The sequence below is a fragment of the Pristiophorus japonicus genome, chromosome 18, assembly GCF_044704955.1.
Source record: "Pristiophorus japonicus isolate sPriJap1 chromosome 18, sPriJap1.hap1, whole genome shotgun sequence".
Lineage (NCBI taxonomy): Eukaryota > Metazoa > Chordata > Chondrichthyes > Pristiophoridae > Pristiophorus > Pristiophorus japonicus.
In genome coordinates this window covers 38,487,437-38,503,936 of record NC_091994.1, presented here as the reverse complement: position 1 = coordinate 38,503,936, position 16,500 = coordinate 38,487,437, and the positions used below count along the sequence as shown (strand labels likewise).

Genomic DNA, 16,500 nt, shown 5'->3' with positions numbered 1-16,500 from the left:
TAGCCACGGTTGAGCCACCTTCCCTTTTTTATTTTTACGCCAGGCAGGGATGTACAATTGTTGTAGTTCATCCATGCGGTCTCTAAATGTCTGCCATTGCCCATCCACTGTCAACCCCTGAAGTATCATTCGCCAATCTATCCTAGCTAATTCACGCCTCATACCTTCAAAGTTACCCTTCTTTAAGTTCTGGACCATGGTCTCTGAATTAACTGTTTCATTCTCCATCCTAATGTAGAATTCCACCATATTATGGTCACTCTTCCCCAAGGGGCCTCCCACAACGAGATTGCTAATTAATCCTCTCTCATTACACAACACCCAGTCTAAGATGGCCTCCCCCCTAGTTGGTTCCTCGACATATTGGTCTCCAGGAAATCCTCCTCCACCGTATTGCTTCCAGTTTGGTTAGCCCAATCTATATGCATATTAAAGTCACCCATGATAACTGCTGCACCTTTATTGCATGCACCCCTAATTTCCTGTTTGATGCCCTCCCCAACATCACTACTGCTGTTTGGAGGTCTGTACACAATGCCCACTAATGTTTTTTGCCCTTTGGTGTTCTGCAGCTCTACCCACATAGATTCCACATCATCCAAGCTAAGGTCCTTCCTAACTATGGCATTAATCTCCTCTTTAACCAGCAATGCTACCCCACCTCCTTTTCCTTTTATTCTATCCTTCCTGAATGTTGAATACCCTTGGATGTTGAGTTCCCAGCCCTGATCATCCTGGAGCCACGTCTCTGTAATCCCAATCACATCATATCTGTTAACATCTATTTGCACAGTTAATTCATCCACCTTATTACGTATACTCCTTGCATTAAGACACAAAGCCTTTAGGCTTGTTTTTTTTAAACACCCTTTGTCCTTTTAGAATTATGGCCCTTTTTGTTTCTTGCCTTTGTTTACTCGGCCTTCCACTATTGCTTTTTACCTTTCTACCATCTGTTTCTGACTCCATATTACTTCGCCCTATCTCGCTGCATAGGTTCCCATCCCCCTGCCATATTAGTTTAAACACTGCTGAACTGCATTAGCAAATGTTACCCCTAGGACATCAGTTCCAGTCCTGCCCAAGTGCAGACCGTCCCTTTTGTACAGGTCCCACTTCCCCCAGAACTGGTTCCAATGTCCCAGGAATTTGAATCCCTCCCTCTTGCACCACTGCTCAAGCCACGTATTTATTCTAACTATCCTGCTCCCTCTACTCTGATTAGCACGTGGCACTGGTAGAAATCCAGAGATTACTACCTTTGAGGTCCTACTTTTTAATTTAACTCCTCGCTCCCTAAATTCAGCTTGTAGGACTTCTTCCCGCTTCTTACCTATATCGTTGGTACCTACATGTACCATGACAACTGGCTGTTCACCCTCTCTCTCCAGAATGCTCTGCAGCCGTTCCGAGACATCCTTGACCCTTGCATCAGGGAGGCAACATACCATCCTGGAGTCTCGGTTGCGGCCGCAGAAACTCCTATCTATTCCCCTTACAATAGAGTCCCCTATCACTATAGCTCTCCCACTCTTTTTCCCACCCTTCTGTGTAGCAGAGCCACCCACGGTGCCATGAACCTGGTTGCTGGTGCCTTCCCCTGGTAAGTCATCTCCCCCAACAGTATCCAAAACGGTATATCTGTTTTGGAGGGAGATGACCGCAGGGGACTCCTGCACTACCTTCCTGCTCTTGCCTTGTCTCTTGGTCACCCATTCACTATCTGTCCTAACCCTTACCTGCGGTGTGACCAACTCACTAAATGTGCTATCCACAACATTCTCAGCATCGCGCATGCTCAAGAGTGAGTCCATCCGCAGCTCGCGTGCCATCATGCGTTCTGTCAGGAGCTGCGGCTGGACACACTTCCCGCACACATAGTAGTCAGGGACACTCTGTGCCAGACAGGGACACTGGCAGTATCCCTTACTTCTCACATAGCATAGGAGGAGCATGACACGGGTCTGAGCTCTCCTGCCATGACTTAACCCTTAAATTAATTTAATTACTAAAATTTACTTAAACATCAAACAGCTACTTAGTAGTTCGCTGCCAATTAAACCAATCTAAAAATCAGTCTAAAAGAGAGTTATACTTACCAGTCAAACAGCCAACCACTTACCAGCTTGGCTGTGACATCACCTCTCGATTTCGCACCCCTCTATCTTTGTCTGCAGCTGGTTGGGCTGGTCTCTGGGCCTCCATCTCCTACTCTCGCACTCCTTATTAGCTGCTCTAGTGTCAGCACTGGTAGGAAAAACAAGACAAAACAGCACCTGCCACCCCCACTTGCACGAACTCATCCACTTACCAAACTCACGAATGCCACTCTTTGCTGCCGCACTCCGTGCTCTGCACGAGCTGCCTCTTTTTAAACTGTATTTAGGTCAGATACCAGAAATGCGAGGTTATAGTTATCAGGAAAGGATGAATAGGGTCTCTTTTCTCTTGAAAAGAGAAGGCTGAGGGGTGACCCAAGAGGTTTTTACCATTATGAAAGGTTCTGATAGAGTGGATACAGAGAGAATGTTTCCACTTGTGGGGAACAGCAAAACTAGATGCCATCAATATAAGATAGTCACCAAGGCATCCAATAGGGAATTCAGAAGATACTTCTTTACTGAGAGAGTGGTGAGAATGTGGAACTTGCTACCACAGGGAGTGGATGAGAATAGTCTCGATGTATTTAAGGGGAGGTCAGACAAGCATATTGAGGGAGAAGGGAATAGAGGGGTATGCTGATAGAGTTAGATGAAGAAGGATAGGAGGAGGCTCGAGTGGAGCATAAACACTGGCATGGACTGGTTGGGCCGAATGACCTGTTTCTGTGCCGTATATTCTATGTAATTGTATGTAAAAAATTAAGCAATTTATTGCAATAGGATTTGCTTTATTATTAATGGTATGCATAAATATTCTATGGACCTATCTCTTCAGGTATTTTACTACACATTTGTGCTTTAATAGATCAGGGAGGGGTGAGGGGGTGCTGTTGGCTGGGGGGGGTGGGGGCGGTGCGGAGGGACCACGAATGATCTTGATGCTCAGGGCCCCAAGAATTCTTAATACGGCTCTGCAAAAATGCGACAGGCTTGTTGGGCCAAGTGGCCTTTTCCGGTTCCAAAATATTCTCATCTTCGCAATTCACTTTGGATCAATGTATCCCAAGGCAGCGTCAAACTCCTGGTGCTGGTCCTGACTTGTCGCTCTTTCTGTTCCCTCGCAGTCACTGATGGATATGGCGGACAGAGTGCAGAAGGGGTATCGGATGGCTTCTCCAGAGCAGTGTCCCACCTCGGTGTACGACATGATGAAATCCTGCTGGGAGCACGATCCTGGCAAACGACCCACCTTTAAAAAACTCAAGGAGAAACTGGAAAAGGAAGGACGGAAATCAGATTATGCTTGAAGCAAAGAGGTTTTGAAAAGCAACTCGGGGGGGGGGGGGGGGGGAGGGGAGGTCAGGTTCAAATAGCCTCAAAGTCCCCAATTAAACACGCGTCCTGGGATGGATCATTTCTAGGATCTTCCGACTGGTGTGAGCAGCAGCACTGGGTGAAGAAGCACTGATTATATGTAAAGGGTTAAAAGAAAAACACTTCAGCTTCCTGCTGGATTCTACGATTCACAGCACAATGGTTCCCGAACATGTTTAACTCGCCCCCTTTGTCCCCGTGTCCGTTCACATCCCAACTGAGCTGGCCTCGATGTTGTGTGTGTACTCACAGATGAGATTGGAAATTGAGATCACTGTTTGGGGAATCGGGAGAGGGGGTTTATGCAGGGTCAGAGTAACTTCCGCTTTCATTCCAGGTGAAGCAATTTCACCAAAGACAATTCACCTGGGGCCATAATCACACCAACCTGTTACAATCATCGCCACACCGACCCATCACAGTCCGCACCACACCAACCCGTTACAATCAGCACCACACCAGCCCATTACAATCAGCATCACAACGACCCATTACAATCAGGACCACACCGACCCATTACAATCAGCACCATACCGACCCATTAGAATCAGCATCATACTGACCCATTACAATTAGCTCTACACCGATCCATTACAATCAGCACTACACCGACCCGTTACAATCAGAACCACACCAATCCATTACAATCAGAACCACACTGACCCGTTACAATCATCACCACACCAACCCGTTATATCAGCATCACACCAACCCATTACAATCAGAACCAAACCGATCCATTACAATCAGAACCACACCGACCCATTACAATCATCACCACAATGACCCATTACAATCAGCACCACACCGACCTATTACAGTTCGCACCACACCGGCCCATTACAATCATCACCACACCGACCTATTACAGTCCGCACCACACCGACCTATTACAGTCCGCACCACACCGGCCATTACAATCATCACCACACCGACCCGTTACAATCATCAACACAATGACCCATTACAATCAGCACCACACCGACCTATTACAGTCCGCACCACACCAGCCCATTACAATCAACAGGGGATAATGGAGTTTTTCTACAGAATTTTCCTTATGGGGATGAAATGGATGGGCTAGAGCCCATGATTGGTTATATTGTACACGGACTTTGAGGCGAGTGGGACTGCTGGCCTGAACGGCGTTCTCTCATTCCACGCTTGGTTTTTCCTATATTATAACAGTGACTACATTTCAAAAGTATTTAAATTGGCCGTAAAATGCGTTGGAACATCATGAGGTCATCAAAGGTGCTTGATAATGCAAGTCTTTTCTTTTTGTCCTTTTTTTACTTGTTTCGAAATCCCTACTCTTTGTGGTACTTGCTGACCAGTGGAGCAGATTTGTACATAATGGATAGCTGCTGCACACAGTCCTTCTCAGTGTTTTATTAAATGTTGTGTTGACAATAAATTAAAACCTTTTTTTACTGAAATATTGTAACTTGATATGGACAGATTTCAGAGGGAACAAATTGTGCATCTAACCAGGTGGTACTCGTTCTGTAGCTTTTTTGGCTGTTCATTGAGTTGCCAACTCTCCAGGATTTTCCTGGAATCTTCAGGAATTAAAGATGAATCGCCACAATACTGCTGCGAGTAACCAGAGAGAAATATCAGAGGGATTCAAAAACGGTGTCATTTTTGTTTATTAGTTATAAAAATATCAGAGAAGGACTTTAAGAATGGCTGTTTGACTGGGCGGGCGGTTGTAGGTAGGAAGTCACGTGATGAAACCTCCAGGAATACGTACGACCCGAGTTGGCGACCCGAGCTGTTGACCGCCCCATCACCTTAGCAATCTGCCTGCTTCATCTGCTTCTGGGACTCTATATTCAAGGCTGTGGATGTAGATCAAATCGTGCCTCGGTCTCAGGGCTGTCACCCCTCCAGCAAAAGCAAGTAAAGGGATGCTGTTGGAAGACCTGCCTATCCCAGTTCCTACACATTGAGTGAAGGGGCTCCACTAAAATACATCTATTGGGCCTGTGGGCGTGACCCTAATCACACGGTGGGTGTGGCCTCGATCGCTCGGTGGCCGTGACCTCATCGCGCGGTGGGTGTGGCCTCGATCGCACGGTGGGCATGACCTCGATCACGCGGTGGGCGTGACATCGATCGCGCGGTGGGCGTGACATCGATCGTGCGGTGGGCGTGAGGCCAATCACATGATGGGCGTGGCCTCGATCGGGCGGCTGGCGTGACCTCGATGGCTTGATGGCCGTGACCTTGATAACTCGGTGGGCATGACCTCGATCGCATGTTGAGCATGACCTTGATCGCGCAGTGGGTGTGACCTCGATCACTCGGCGGGCGTGACCTCGATCGCTCGGTGGGCGTGGCCTCGATCGCACGGTGGGCGTGACCTCGATCGCTCGGTGGGCGTGGCCTCGATCGCACGGTGGGCGTGGCCTCGATCGCACGGTGGGCGTGGCCTCGATCGCACGGTGGGCGTGAGGCCGATCGTTCGGTGGGCGTGAGCCCGATCGCTTGGTGGGCGTGATACACAATAGTGCAAGCGCTTGTGCCTCTGCACTGACAGCCTCTGCCAACCCAGCAGGCAATGTCAAACTGAAGCATGCAATTCTGCAAGGACCAGTTTGGATCGTGAGTCTGCACTGAGCATGGCGGTGAGATGGGTGTTATAATGGGGCTCCTGGCGAGAGAGGAAGGGAGGGAATCAGCCTGCGTGCCTGCTCCTGAACACTGGAAAATGCATGTATGTGGATTGAGATCCACCGTGATGCCCTTCAGAGTTGAATAGCCTGCCAATAGATGGTCCAGGTCCAGGAAAAACAGATGAGGTATTGCTGGTAAACAAGATCTTGTGCCTCATGATACTAATCCTCCTGCTGGCCTGCTTTCAAAGATTCTCGCAGTATATAATCCCCAATATTGAAAAATGAAGAGGAAATCTTGTGAGATTACATTGGTTCTGCCTCACAGCCCCTGTAAATCTGTAAGAGTACATCACAAATCCCAGGGACTGCACAAAATCCCTGCAATACATGGCAACAACATAAAGAGGTGATAGCAGTGGGCGCAGTGGAGCTTCACTAACTGCAAGGTTTGCTTCACAACAGAAGTGCTCGAAATATAGAACAGGACAGTCGGCCTCTGACAGTGACAATCCAAATGAATGTTTCAGACTTCACCACGACAATTATACCCTGTACTGGTGGGGATGGCACATCGATATTTTAAATCAGTCCGTCATCACTCCAGCACAAGATTTACTGACTCTATGGTACCATTCCATGGGCACTGACTCATGGGGGTACAGTTCCACACACACTGACTCTCACTGGGGTACAGTTCCACACACACTGACTCTCACTGGGGTACAGTTCCACACACACTGACTCTCACTGGGGGACAGTTCCACACACTGTCTCTCACTGGGGTACAGTTCCACACACACTGTCTCTCACTGGGGTACAGTTCCACACACACTAACTCTTACTGGGGGACAGTTCCACACACTGTCTCTTACTGGGGTACAGTTCCACACACATTGTCTCTCACTGGGGTACAGTTCCACACACACTAACTCTTACTGGGGGACAGTTCCACACACTGTCTCTCACTGGGGTACAGTTCCACACACACTGACTCTCACTGGGGTACAGTTCCACACACACTAACTCTTACTGGGGGACAGTTCCACACACTGTCTCTTACTGGGGTACAGTTCCACACACACTGTCTCTCACTGGGGTACAGTTCCACACACACTAACTCTTACTGGGGGACAGTTCCACACACTGTCTCTTACTGGGGTACAGTTCCACACACATTGTCTCTCATTGGGGTACAGTTCCACACACACTGACTCTCACTGGGGGACAGTTCCACAGACACAGACGCTCACTGGGGTACAGTTCCACAGAAGATGACTGCTCCTAGGGTACAGTTCCACAGACTGAAACATGTGAAAACCCCACTCTGAATGGCTCAGTACGACACCAGTTGCAGATCAGGGGTGCTGTATTATTTTCAATTTAAACATTTCAGTTTCAACACAATTCTGCTAACCACCGTCTTTAATAATATATTTGATCGCAATGAATTGACTCTAAAGTAATCTAATCTCTTTAAATCTGACTCAAAGACTAATTTGGCTGCTGATATGATCGATTATTGTTTGCGATTTAGCCATTTATCTAATTAAGTAATAATGGATGTGTGAATGGACTGTCGTACCATATTAAACACAGGCAGGATGCACAGAGGACAAGACTGAAGTCTGAGCCTAGCGATCACTCTTGCCCAGCCTGGGTATAGCTAGATATCTACACTCTTTGCACACTTCCCTTTAGGGTTGGGCCCACAGATTATCTGGTCATTCGAGAATTGGATAAATACCTGAAAGAAAAAAAATTGCAGGGCTACGGGGAAAGGACAGGGGAGTGGGATTAGCTGAAGTACTCTTGCAGAGAGCTGGCATGGACTCGACGGGCTAAATGGCCTCCATCTGTGCCTAAACCACTCTATGATTCTATTATCACGTTGCTGTTTGTGGGAGCTTGCTGTGTGCAAATTGGCTGCTGCATTTCCCAGATTAAAATAGTGACTACGCTTCCAAAAAAAAGTCATTGTAAAGCGCTTTGGGACATCCAGTAGTCGTGAAATGCGCTACATATTATTACTGTGGTTTGTGGTCCTCTCAACTTCACTCTCTTGTCCCTTCTAAACTCCAGCTGTCCCACCCTACACTCTCTTCCTCCTCCCTGCACCCCCACCTTGAAATTAAGATTCATGGGTCCACTGATGAACACATCACTGCCCTCAGTCTTCAAATCAAAACCTTTCTATCTCTCGCCACCGTGCACCCCCCCTCCCCCTCCGCCCCGCTACCCCACCTCTCCTGAAGGCATTGAGCCACCAGCTGCCCTTCCAGTATCTTATCCAAGTGGTTATTCTTCACATATGAGCTTTGACAATGAATATCCAAAGGCTATTCAACTTTAGGGTGCATTACAGCTGAACCCAATCCACTCCTTACTCGATATCGATGGACCTACATTTCCAGGAGGAATTGCCAGAGACCAATCAGGAGGCAGAACCCCATCCAATTCCCCCAAAGGTCATTGTTTCTTGTTCTTTCCCTTAGAAAGTATTCTTCGATGTGTTTAAAAGTGGTAACCTGGTGCAATTTTATTAATGCACCTGAAAAAGGGTTACATATTTTTAATAAGGGTGTCCAGTCCTCTACTTGTGAGTAACCTGATTTAAAATCACTGAAAGTGACTTTAAAAAAGCTATCCTGAACCATTTACTACTTTCATTGGTGTACATTAGTCAGTTTCTTAGTAAATTTAAATATTTTTTGATATGAATAAACTTTTAAGCTGTGCCAACTAGTGCCTGTGCACCTCAGAAAATGAGCACAGTTTGAAGAGCTTTCCTGAACCAGCGCAACTGAAGGAATCTCGCAATTTCAACCTGGGGGCGGGGCCAGTTTTGTCGGCGGGGCCTGATTCGGGTGAAATGAATCTTGAAACAACATAAAAGTTTGCGGAAAACCCGAGTGTGCGTGGTTTTGGGCACACCAGAACCTCGCTGCAGAAGTTCTTCAAGGCAATGTCCTAGGCCCAACCATCTTCAGCTGCTTCATCAATGACCTTCCCTCCATCATAAGGTCAGAAGTGGGGATGTTCGCTAACGACTGCACAGTGTTCAGTGCCATTTGCAACTCCTCAGATAATGAAGCAGTCCATGCCTGTATGCAACAAGACCTGGATGACATTCAGGCTTGGGCTGATAAGTGGCAAATTACATTTGCACCACACAAGTACCAGGCAATGACTATCTCCAACAAGCGAGAGTCTAACCACTGCCCCATGACATTCAATGGCATTACCATCGCCGAATCCCCCACCATCAACATCCTGGGCAGTCACCATTGACCAGAAACTTAACAGGACCAGCCACATAAACACTATGCGTCAGAGGCTGGGTATTCTGCGGCAAGTGTCTCACCCCCTGACTCCCCAAAGTCTTTCCACCGTCTACAAAGCACAAGTCAGGAGCGTGATGGAATACTCTCCACTTGCCTGGATGAGTGCAGCTCCAACAACACTCACAAAGCTCGACACCATCCAGGACAAAGCAGCCCACTTGATTGGCAGCCCAACCACCACCTTAAATATTCATTCCCCCCACCTCGGCAGACCGTGGCTGCAATGTGTACCGTTACAAGATGCATTGCAGCAACTCACCAAGGCTTCTTTAGCAGCACCTCCCAAACCCGCAAACTCTACCACCTAGAAGGACAAGGGCAGCAGGCACATGGGAGCACCATCACCTCCAAGTTCCCCTCCAAGTCACACACCATCCTGACTTGGAAGTATATTGCTGTTCCTTCATTGTCGCTGGGTCAAAATCCCTCCTTAACAGCACTGTGGGGGTACCTTCACCACACGGACTGTAGCGGTTTAAGGCGGCGGTTCACCACCACCTTCACAAGGGCAATTAGGGATGGGTAATAAATGCTGGTCTTGCCAGCGACGCCCACATCCCAAGAACTAAAAAAAAACACCTCACCTACGTTTAAAATTCCCGGGTCTTCTGCATTGGTTCGGCCGATTCCGCCCGGAATGAGCTGGAATCTGGGCGCAAAGCTCGCAGAAACTTCCCCCTAAAATGCTTAAAGTTTAAAGGCTGTGGGGCCCACCCTTATCATAAAGCCCACAGACCCTTGCTGTGTCGGCACACCTGAAGAATGGGTGCTCGGGGGAGGCACCAGAGGGCGCTGTAGATCCTGCATCCCAGCCAGAGTCAGGTCCCCTCCGAAGAGGAGGGGAAGGAAAACGGTTCCGAAGTTATATATAATAAATATTGCAGGTGGCGTGGAGCGGAACGGGTGGGAGGCCGGAGCCTCAAGGAGCTCAGGCGCTGCCAGCCACAAATCACTGCGCCCTCAAATCAATAACTAGAGCACAGTTACACAGCGACCTGAAATCATTGTCCCATCGCGCAGAAACTGCAGAACTGTGCCAGAGATTGTCACACTTTGAAAGGGTTGACATTTCACATTCTGCACTATTTCCCACATCTCACAGCCCCTCACCCACTGCCCCGGAGATTAAATAAAAACACTGTTTTATTTTCTTGATAGATGACTGGGATTAGGGCCCTATAATGGGAACAATATCGGAAATTCCATACACCTATCTTACCATCCAGTTCGATGTAAAAATAATATCGCCGGTCAAATAAGCCCTTCTTGTTCTTTCATTGAAAACAATCTTGTATTCTTTATGTACAAGGATTAGTGCAGCAAGAGCTTAGATTCCAATCAGCACTCGTATTCATCTCAGACATTCGAATGATGATTGAGTTTGTGTCTAATCCTTGTACTACTCCTCTCCGCTTACACTGTTTCCACCCAGGCCTGCTACTCCACCCCACAATTCCGGAATTCCAGTTAACTCCAGCTAACGCACAGTCTGATCCAGGTGTACAATTGCCTTGTATTAACCTAACTTCCATTTGATCTTTTTGTACCGATCGAGGCCTATTTTAACTCAGTGAAAGTTCTAATATGTATTTGGTCCCAATTATTCAAGAATGTCAATTTAGATAATGAGTTTAGAGTCATAAAAACTTATAGCACAGAAGGAGGCCACTTGTCCCGTTGTGCCTGTGCCCGATCCCCGTTTTCTGTCCGTAACCCTGTAAGTTCCTGGTCCTCCAGCACCTGTCCAACTCCCTTTTAACATTATTAATGGAATCAGGGAGAGCATTCCTGATCTCGACAACTCTCGGAGTGAAAAAATTCTCTTCACCTCTCCTCTAGATCTGTTGTCAATGATTTTAAATCTATGACCTCTAGTTATTGACCCGCTTAATGTAATAAACTGTCACAAGATGCTGCACAGAACGCAGAAAGACGGACTGTGCAGTGGAGGATTTGGGAGAGGGGCCGAGCAGTGCGAAAGTTAGTAGAGTGATGAAAATAGGGTCTCGAGGATTTTGGGGAGAGGGCAGTACTAGGCCCTGGGGATACAGGAGAGCGGTGGAGGGTGGGAGGGGGTTTAGGGGCGAGGGCAGTACCAGGCCCTGGGGATACAGGAGAGAGATGGAGAGCAGGATGGGGGCTTAGGGGAGAGAGGAGAACCAAACACTGGAGGTTTAGGAGCGCGGGATCAAGCATTAAGGCATTTAGTAGAGAGACTGACCAAATGAATATAAAGAAGACAGTTCCCAATGTCTCTACAAATAGAAATGGTGGAAATTAATCCCTTTGTTGTAACTTATACATTTAACTCTCAGAGTGCTGACAGCTTCAGGGAATCTTCTGTTTCCCTGAGCTAACGGGGTTTGTTAGTTTTCAGCTCACCCAGTGTGACAGGGAAATAAACACCAATATTACATACAGTAATAAATCTACTCAAATGCTAGGAATAGATTCATCACTAGAATATTAACCCTGGACTATTCACAAACAGTTTATAAAAACATTAAAATATTCGAGTACATTCCTTGCATTTGATTTTTGTTCCCTTTTCCTTTTTAATTCCTTGCCCAATATTCAGCTTTAATTTTGTTCATTTTCTAACTCTTAATTTATTTTACATGTTCAAACTTCCTTGCCCCTTTACTAAAGTTTAAAATCTGTTCCTTCACTTTATTTTTCTGCCCCGCCCCACCTGCCACCCCCTGCCCCACCCCCCTACCCCCCACTCTGCACCCCCCCATCCACCCCCCACTCTGCCACCCCCTGCCCCACCCCCCTACCCCCCACTCTGCACCCCCCGTCCACCCCCCACTCTGCCACCCCCTGCCCCACCCCCCTACCCCCCACTCTGCACCCCCCGTCCACCCCCCACTCTGCCACCCCCTGTCCCACCCCCCTACCCCCCACTCTGCACCCCCCCCATCCACCCCCACTCTGCCACCCCCTGCCCCACCCCCCTACCTCCACTCTGCACCCCCCCATCCACCCCCACTCTGCCACCCCCTGCCCCACCCCCCTACCTCCACTCTGCGCGCCCCCCCCCCCCACCTCACCCCCCACCCGCCTTGCATTGTGGAGCTGGGAGCAAGGTGGTTTGTAAAAGGACTTTTTCATTGGCTGAAAAACAGTTTTAAATGCTGATATGCCAGCCAATCAAAAGCCTGGTTTGTGTAGATTAACATGGCTGTGATCATAGGTGATTGGTCAACTACATCAAAAGTGCATCCAAAGCTGGAAGACCTGCTATTGGTCAGTTCCCACACTGGCAGCCCCAGAGCACCATGTAAACCTACCTGGGACATTGAGAGGCCTGATATACAATTGTGAATTATTGTTCCACTTCAGTGCCTATTTTATTCCACATTTGTTTTTTCTTGGAATCCATTGACCCATCCACCTCCACGGAGGTGTGTGGGGGGCCTGACCCATCCACCTCCATGGCACGAACCTGGTATTGCAGTACTTCCAGGAATGGTGCAGTGGCTCTCGGCCTTTTGGCTAAGAGCATTGGCGCAGAGTGATCCTTGATGTGTGTAAGGTGACCTCTGGCGTTTGTGATTTGACAAAGAATTGGAAAGATTGGCTACGAATTTAAAAAAAAAAAATCAATGAGGATAGCACGGATGTAGAGAGTTGGAACAATGTGAGATAGTCACCAAGAAATCCAGTGGGGAATTCAGAAGAAACTTCTTTACCCAGAGAGTGGTGAGAATGTGGAACACGTCACCTCAGAGAGTAGTTGAAACAAATAATATAGATGCATTTAAGGGAAAATTAGATAAGCATGAGGGAAAAGGGAATAGAGGGTTATGCTGATAGAATTAGATGAGTAAGGATGGGAGGAGGCTCGAGTGAAGCATAAACACTGTCACGGACTGGTTGGGCTGAAAAGCCTGTTTCTGTGACATATATTCTATGTAATCCCATGTGATAATGTAAAAATAATATTTACACAATAAGGTGCAATGATTGTGAATTCACCTAGAGCTATCAAAATCTTAATTACTCTGTTTGCAGGTACGGTGGAAAAGTCAGATTTTCATAAATAAATCTGGAGTATAAGATCTGTGCGAGTGTTGGGACAGTAGGTGGGGCTCGGCTGCTTCAGACGGATCTCGATGTGCTGGGGGATTGGGCTTGTGACTGGCAAATGATGTTTAACTTGGAAAAGTGCAGTGTTCTGCACATGGGCAGGACCAATGGTGAACATACATACACCCTTCAGGAAAAAGCATCAAAGCAGGTAGAGAAAGAGATCTGGGTGCGTTAGTGCACAGATTTCTAAGGTTCATAAGCAATGTCTGGCAAATGGAGTATAATATGGAAAAAATGTGAGGTTATCCATTTTGGTAGGAAAAATAAAAAAGCAAATTATTATTTAAATGGGCAGAGATTACAAAATGCGATGGTACAGAGGGACCTGGGGGTCCTTGCGTATGAAATGCAAAAGGTTAGTATGCAGGTACAGCAAGTAATTAGGAAGGCAAATGGAATGTTGGCCTTTATTGCAAGGGGGATAGAGTATAAAAGTAGGGAAGTCCTGCTACAACTGTACAGAGTATTGGTGAGACCATAGCTGAAGTACTGCGTACAGTTTTGGTCTCCTTATTTAAGGAGTGATATACTTTTATTGGAGGCAATTCAGAGAAGGTGCACGAGGTTTATTCCTGAGATGAAGGGATTGTCTTATGAAGAAAGGTTGAGCAGGTTGGATCTATACTCATTGAAGTTTAGAACAATGAGAGAGGATCTTATTGAAACATAAAAGATTCTAGAGGAGGCTTGACAGGGTAGATGCAGAGATGTTTCCCCTCGTGGGGGAATCTAGAACTTGGGGGCATAGTTTCAGAATAAGGGGCCGCCCATTTAAAACGGAAATGAGGAGGAATTTCTTCTCTCAGAGGGTTGTGAATCTTTGGAATTCTCTTCCCCAGAGAGCTGTGGAGGCTGGGTCATTTAAGGTGGAGATAGACAGATTTTTGAACGATAAGAGTGCCAAGGGTTACGGGGAGTGGGCAGAGAAGCGGAGTTGAGGCCAAGATCAGATCAGCCACGATCCTATTGGTTGGCGGAGCAGGCTCAGGGGGCCAAATGGCCTACTCCTGCTCCTATTTCTTATGTTCTTATGTCGTGAAGCGAAAGCTAGAGCGACTAAGATGTTGGGGTGCATTTATTGGACAACTGACAAGAAGAAAAAATGAACTATTTTGTCCTTGTAGCTGACCTTGGTCAGGCCTCAGTTGGACAAATGTGTCCAGTTTTGGTCTCTTCACATGCCGGACAATATTAAGACTATGCAAAGGGTGCAGAGGAGGGCCACTAGATTCAATCTCAGTTTGTAGTATCTTAGTTATCAAGATATGCTAAAAGAGCAGGGACTCTACACTTTAGAGAAGTGTAGACTTAAGGGTGATCTGATTGAGATGACGAAGGTAACGGATTGCGTTCCAGTTGACACTTTGATCTAATTAAATAGGTTTGGGAGAACCAAGGGTCACAATTTTAAGTTGAGTAAGGCTAGATCTGTTTTAGTTGAGGGATAAGTTTTGTCCGGGACATCGGGGAGAACTCCGCTGCTCTTCTTTCAAACAGTGCCATTGGATCTTTTACTTCCACCTGAGAGGGCAGACGGTTTAACGTCACGACCGAAAGACGGTATGTCCAACAGGGCAGCACTCTCTCAGCACTGCACTAGACCGTCAGTGTAGATTTTGTGATCCAGTCTATGGAGTGGGGCTTGAACCTGCAGACTTCTGACGCAGAGGAAATTGGACTATCACTGAGCCACAGCTGACACCTACCTTTAATACAAAAAGGTACATAGAAATGTATCTTTGGATTTGATGAGGGAGCATTAGTGAATGAAACTGTGCCACATTTTATATTTCCAAAGTCATGAGATGCCGGTTCAGCTCAGAATCCCACTGACCTCACTATGAAGAGAACCCAGAGCATATTACCTTCAAATCACAACTGTCCATTAACACAAAGTGTAAAAGGAAGGATTATACCCGGGAGAGTGAAACTCATAGATGCACCATTGGGTGTCGTTCTCGGCCATACTGATCAGAAAGGTCCAGGGAGTCGACCCCAGCCTGGGCTGACTAAGCTGACTTCAGCCAGTGGAAGTGGTTTGTGAGCTATAGTTGGCCTCAGCACCCCTGGCCTGCTCCCGATCACTATCCAATGACCGCTGCCAGGAGGTCCAGGCTCAGCGAGGGATTGAGCTGACATGGTCGCGGCCAATCTGTGGGCAGGCAACATGCACATCACAGTTCTGAGTAATCAGCTCACATCTTCATGGCTTAAAAGAGCCAAATGTGACTCCCATCTTTACAAATGGGGCAAGGGACGTCTATTCTATTGCCTCGCCAGAATGACCATTTTTTATACATGAACGTGGAAGAAAGACTTGCATTTATATAGCGCCTTTCACAAGCTTGGGACATCCCAAAGTGTTTTACAGCCAATGAAATGTAGTCACTGTTGTAAGGTAGGAAACGCGGCAGCCAATTTATGCACAGCAAGCTCCCACAAACAGTCACATGATAATGACCAGATCATCTGTTTGTCGGTGCTGGCTGAGCGACTAATATTGACCAGGACTCCAGGGAATTGGAGTTGCGGCTAGGATCAGATCAGCCATGATCTGATTCAATGGCGGAACAAGCTCGCGGGGCCAAATGGCTGACTCCTGTTCTGATTTCTTATGCTATTATGAACAGAATTGTCAAAATCCGCTTCTTTATTCCTGATTTTGGGAAGTCCGGCGACACTGGAACTGCGCACGCGCAACGACTACCGCTCCGTTGGCAGCAGTCGTGTCCTGAAAATAATCGTGGCATTTTACAGCACAAGAGGAGGAGGCCATTTGGCCCTTCGTGGATGTCCTTTCTCTTTGAAACAGCTATCCAATTTTCCCACTCCCCTGCTCTCTCCGCATAGCCCCGCAAATGTTTCCTTTTCAAGTATATATTCAATTCCCTTTTGAAAGTTAATATTCAATCTACTTCCACCACCCTTTCAGGCTGTGCAGTCCAGATCATAACAATTCGCTGT

General features: G+C 47.2%; 1 protein-coding gene across 2 annotated transcripts in view; it reads left to right on the top strand.

Annotated features, from left to right (window-relative positions):
* Positions 1-3,413, top strand: part of matk (megakaryocyte-associated tyrosine kinase) — a 171,863-nt gene extending 168,450 nt beyond the window's left edge. For both annotated transcript variants that reach the window (XM_070860872.1, XM_070860873.1), the window contains exon 13: positions 3,227-3,413. In XM_070860872.1, coding sequence (XP_070716973.1) covers positions 3,227-3,409 — 183 coding nt within the window. In that variant the 3' untranslated portion in view covers positions 3,410-3,413. The remainder of the gene's footprint in view (positions 1-3,226) is intronic.
* Positions 3,414-16,500: the final 13,087 nt, after the last annotated feature.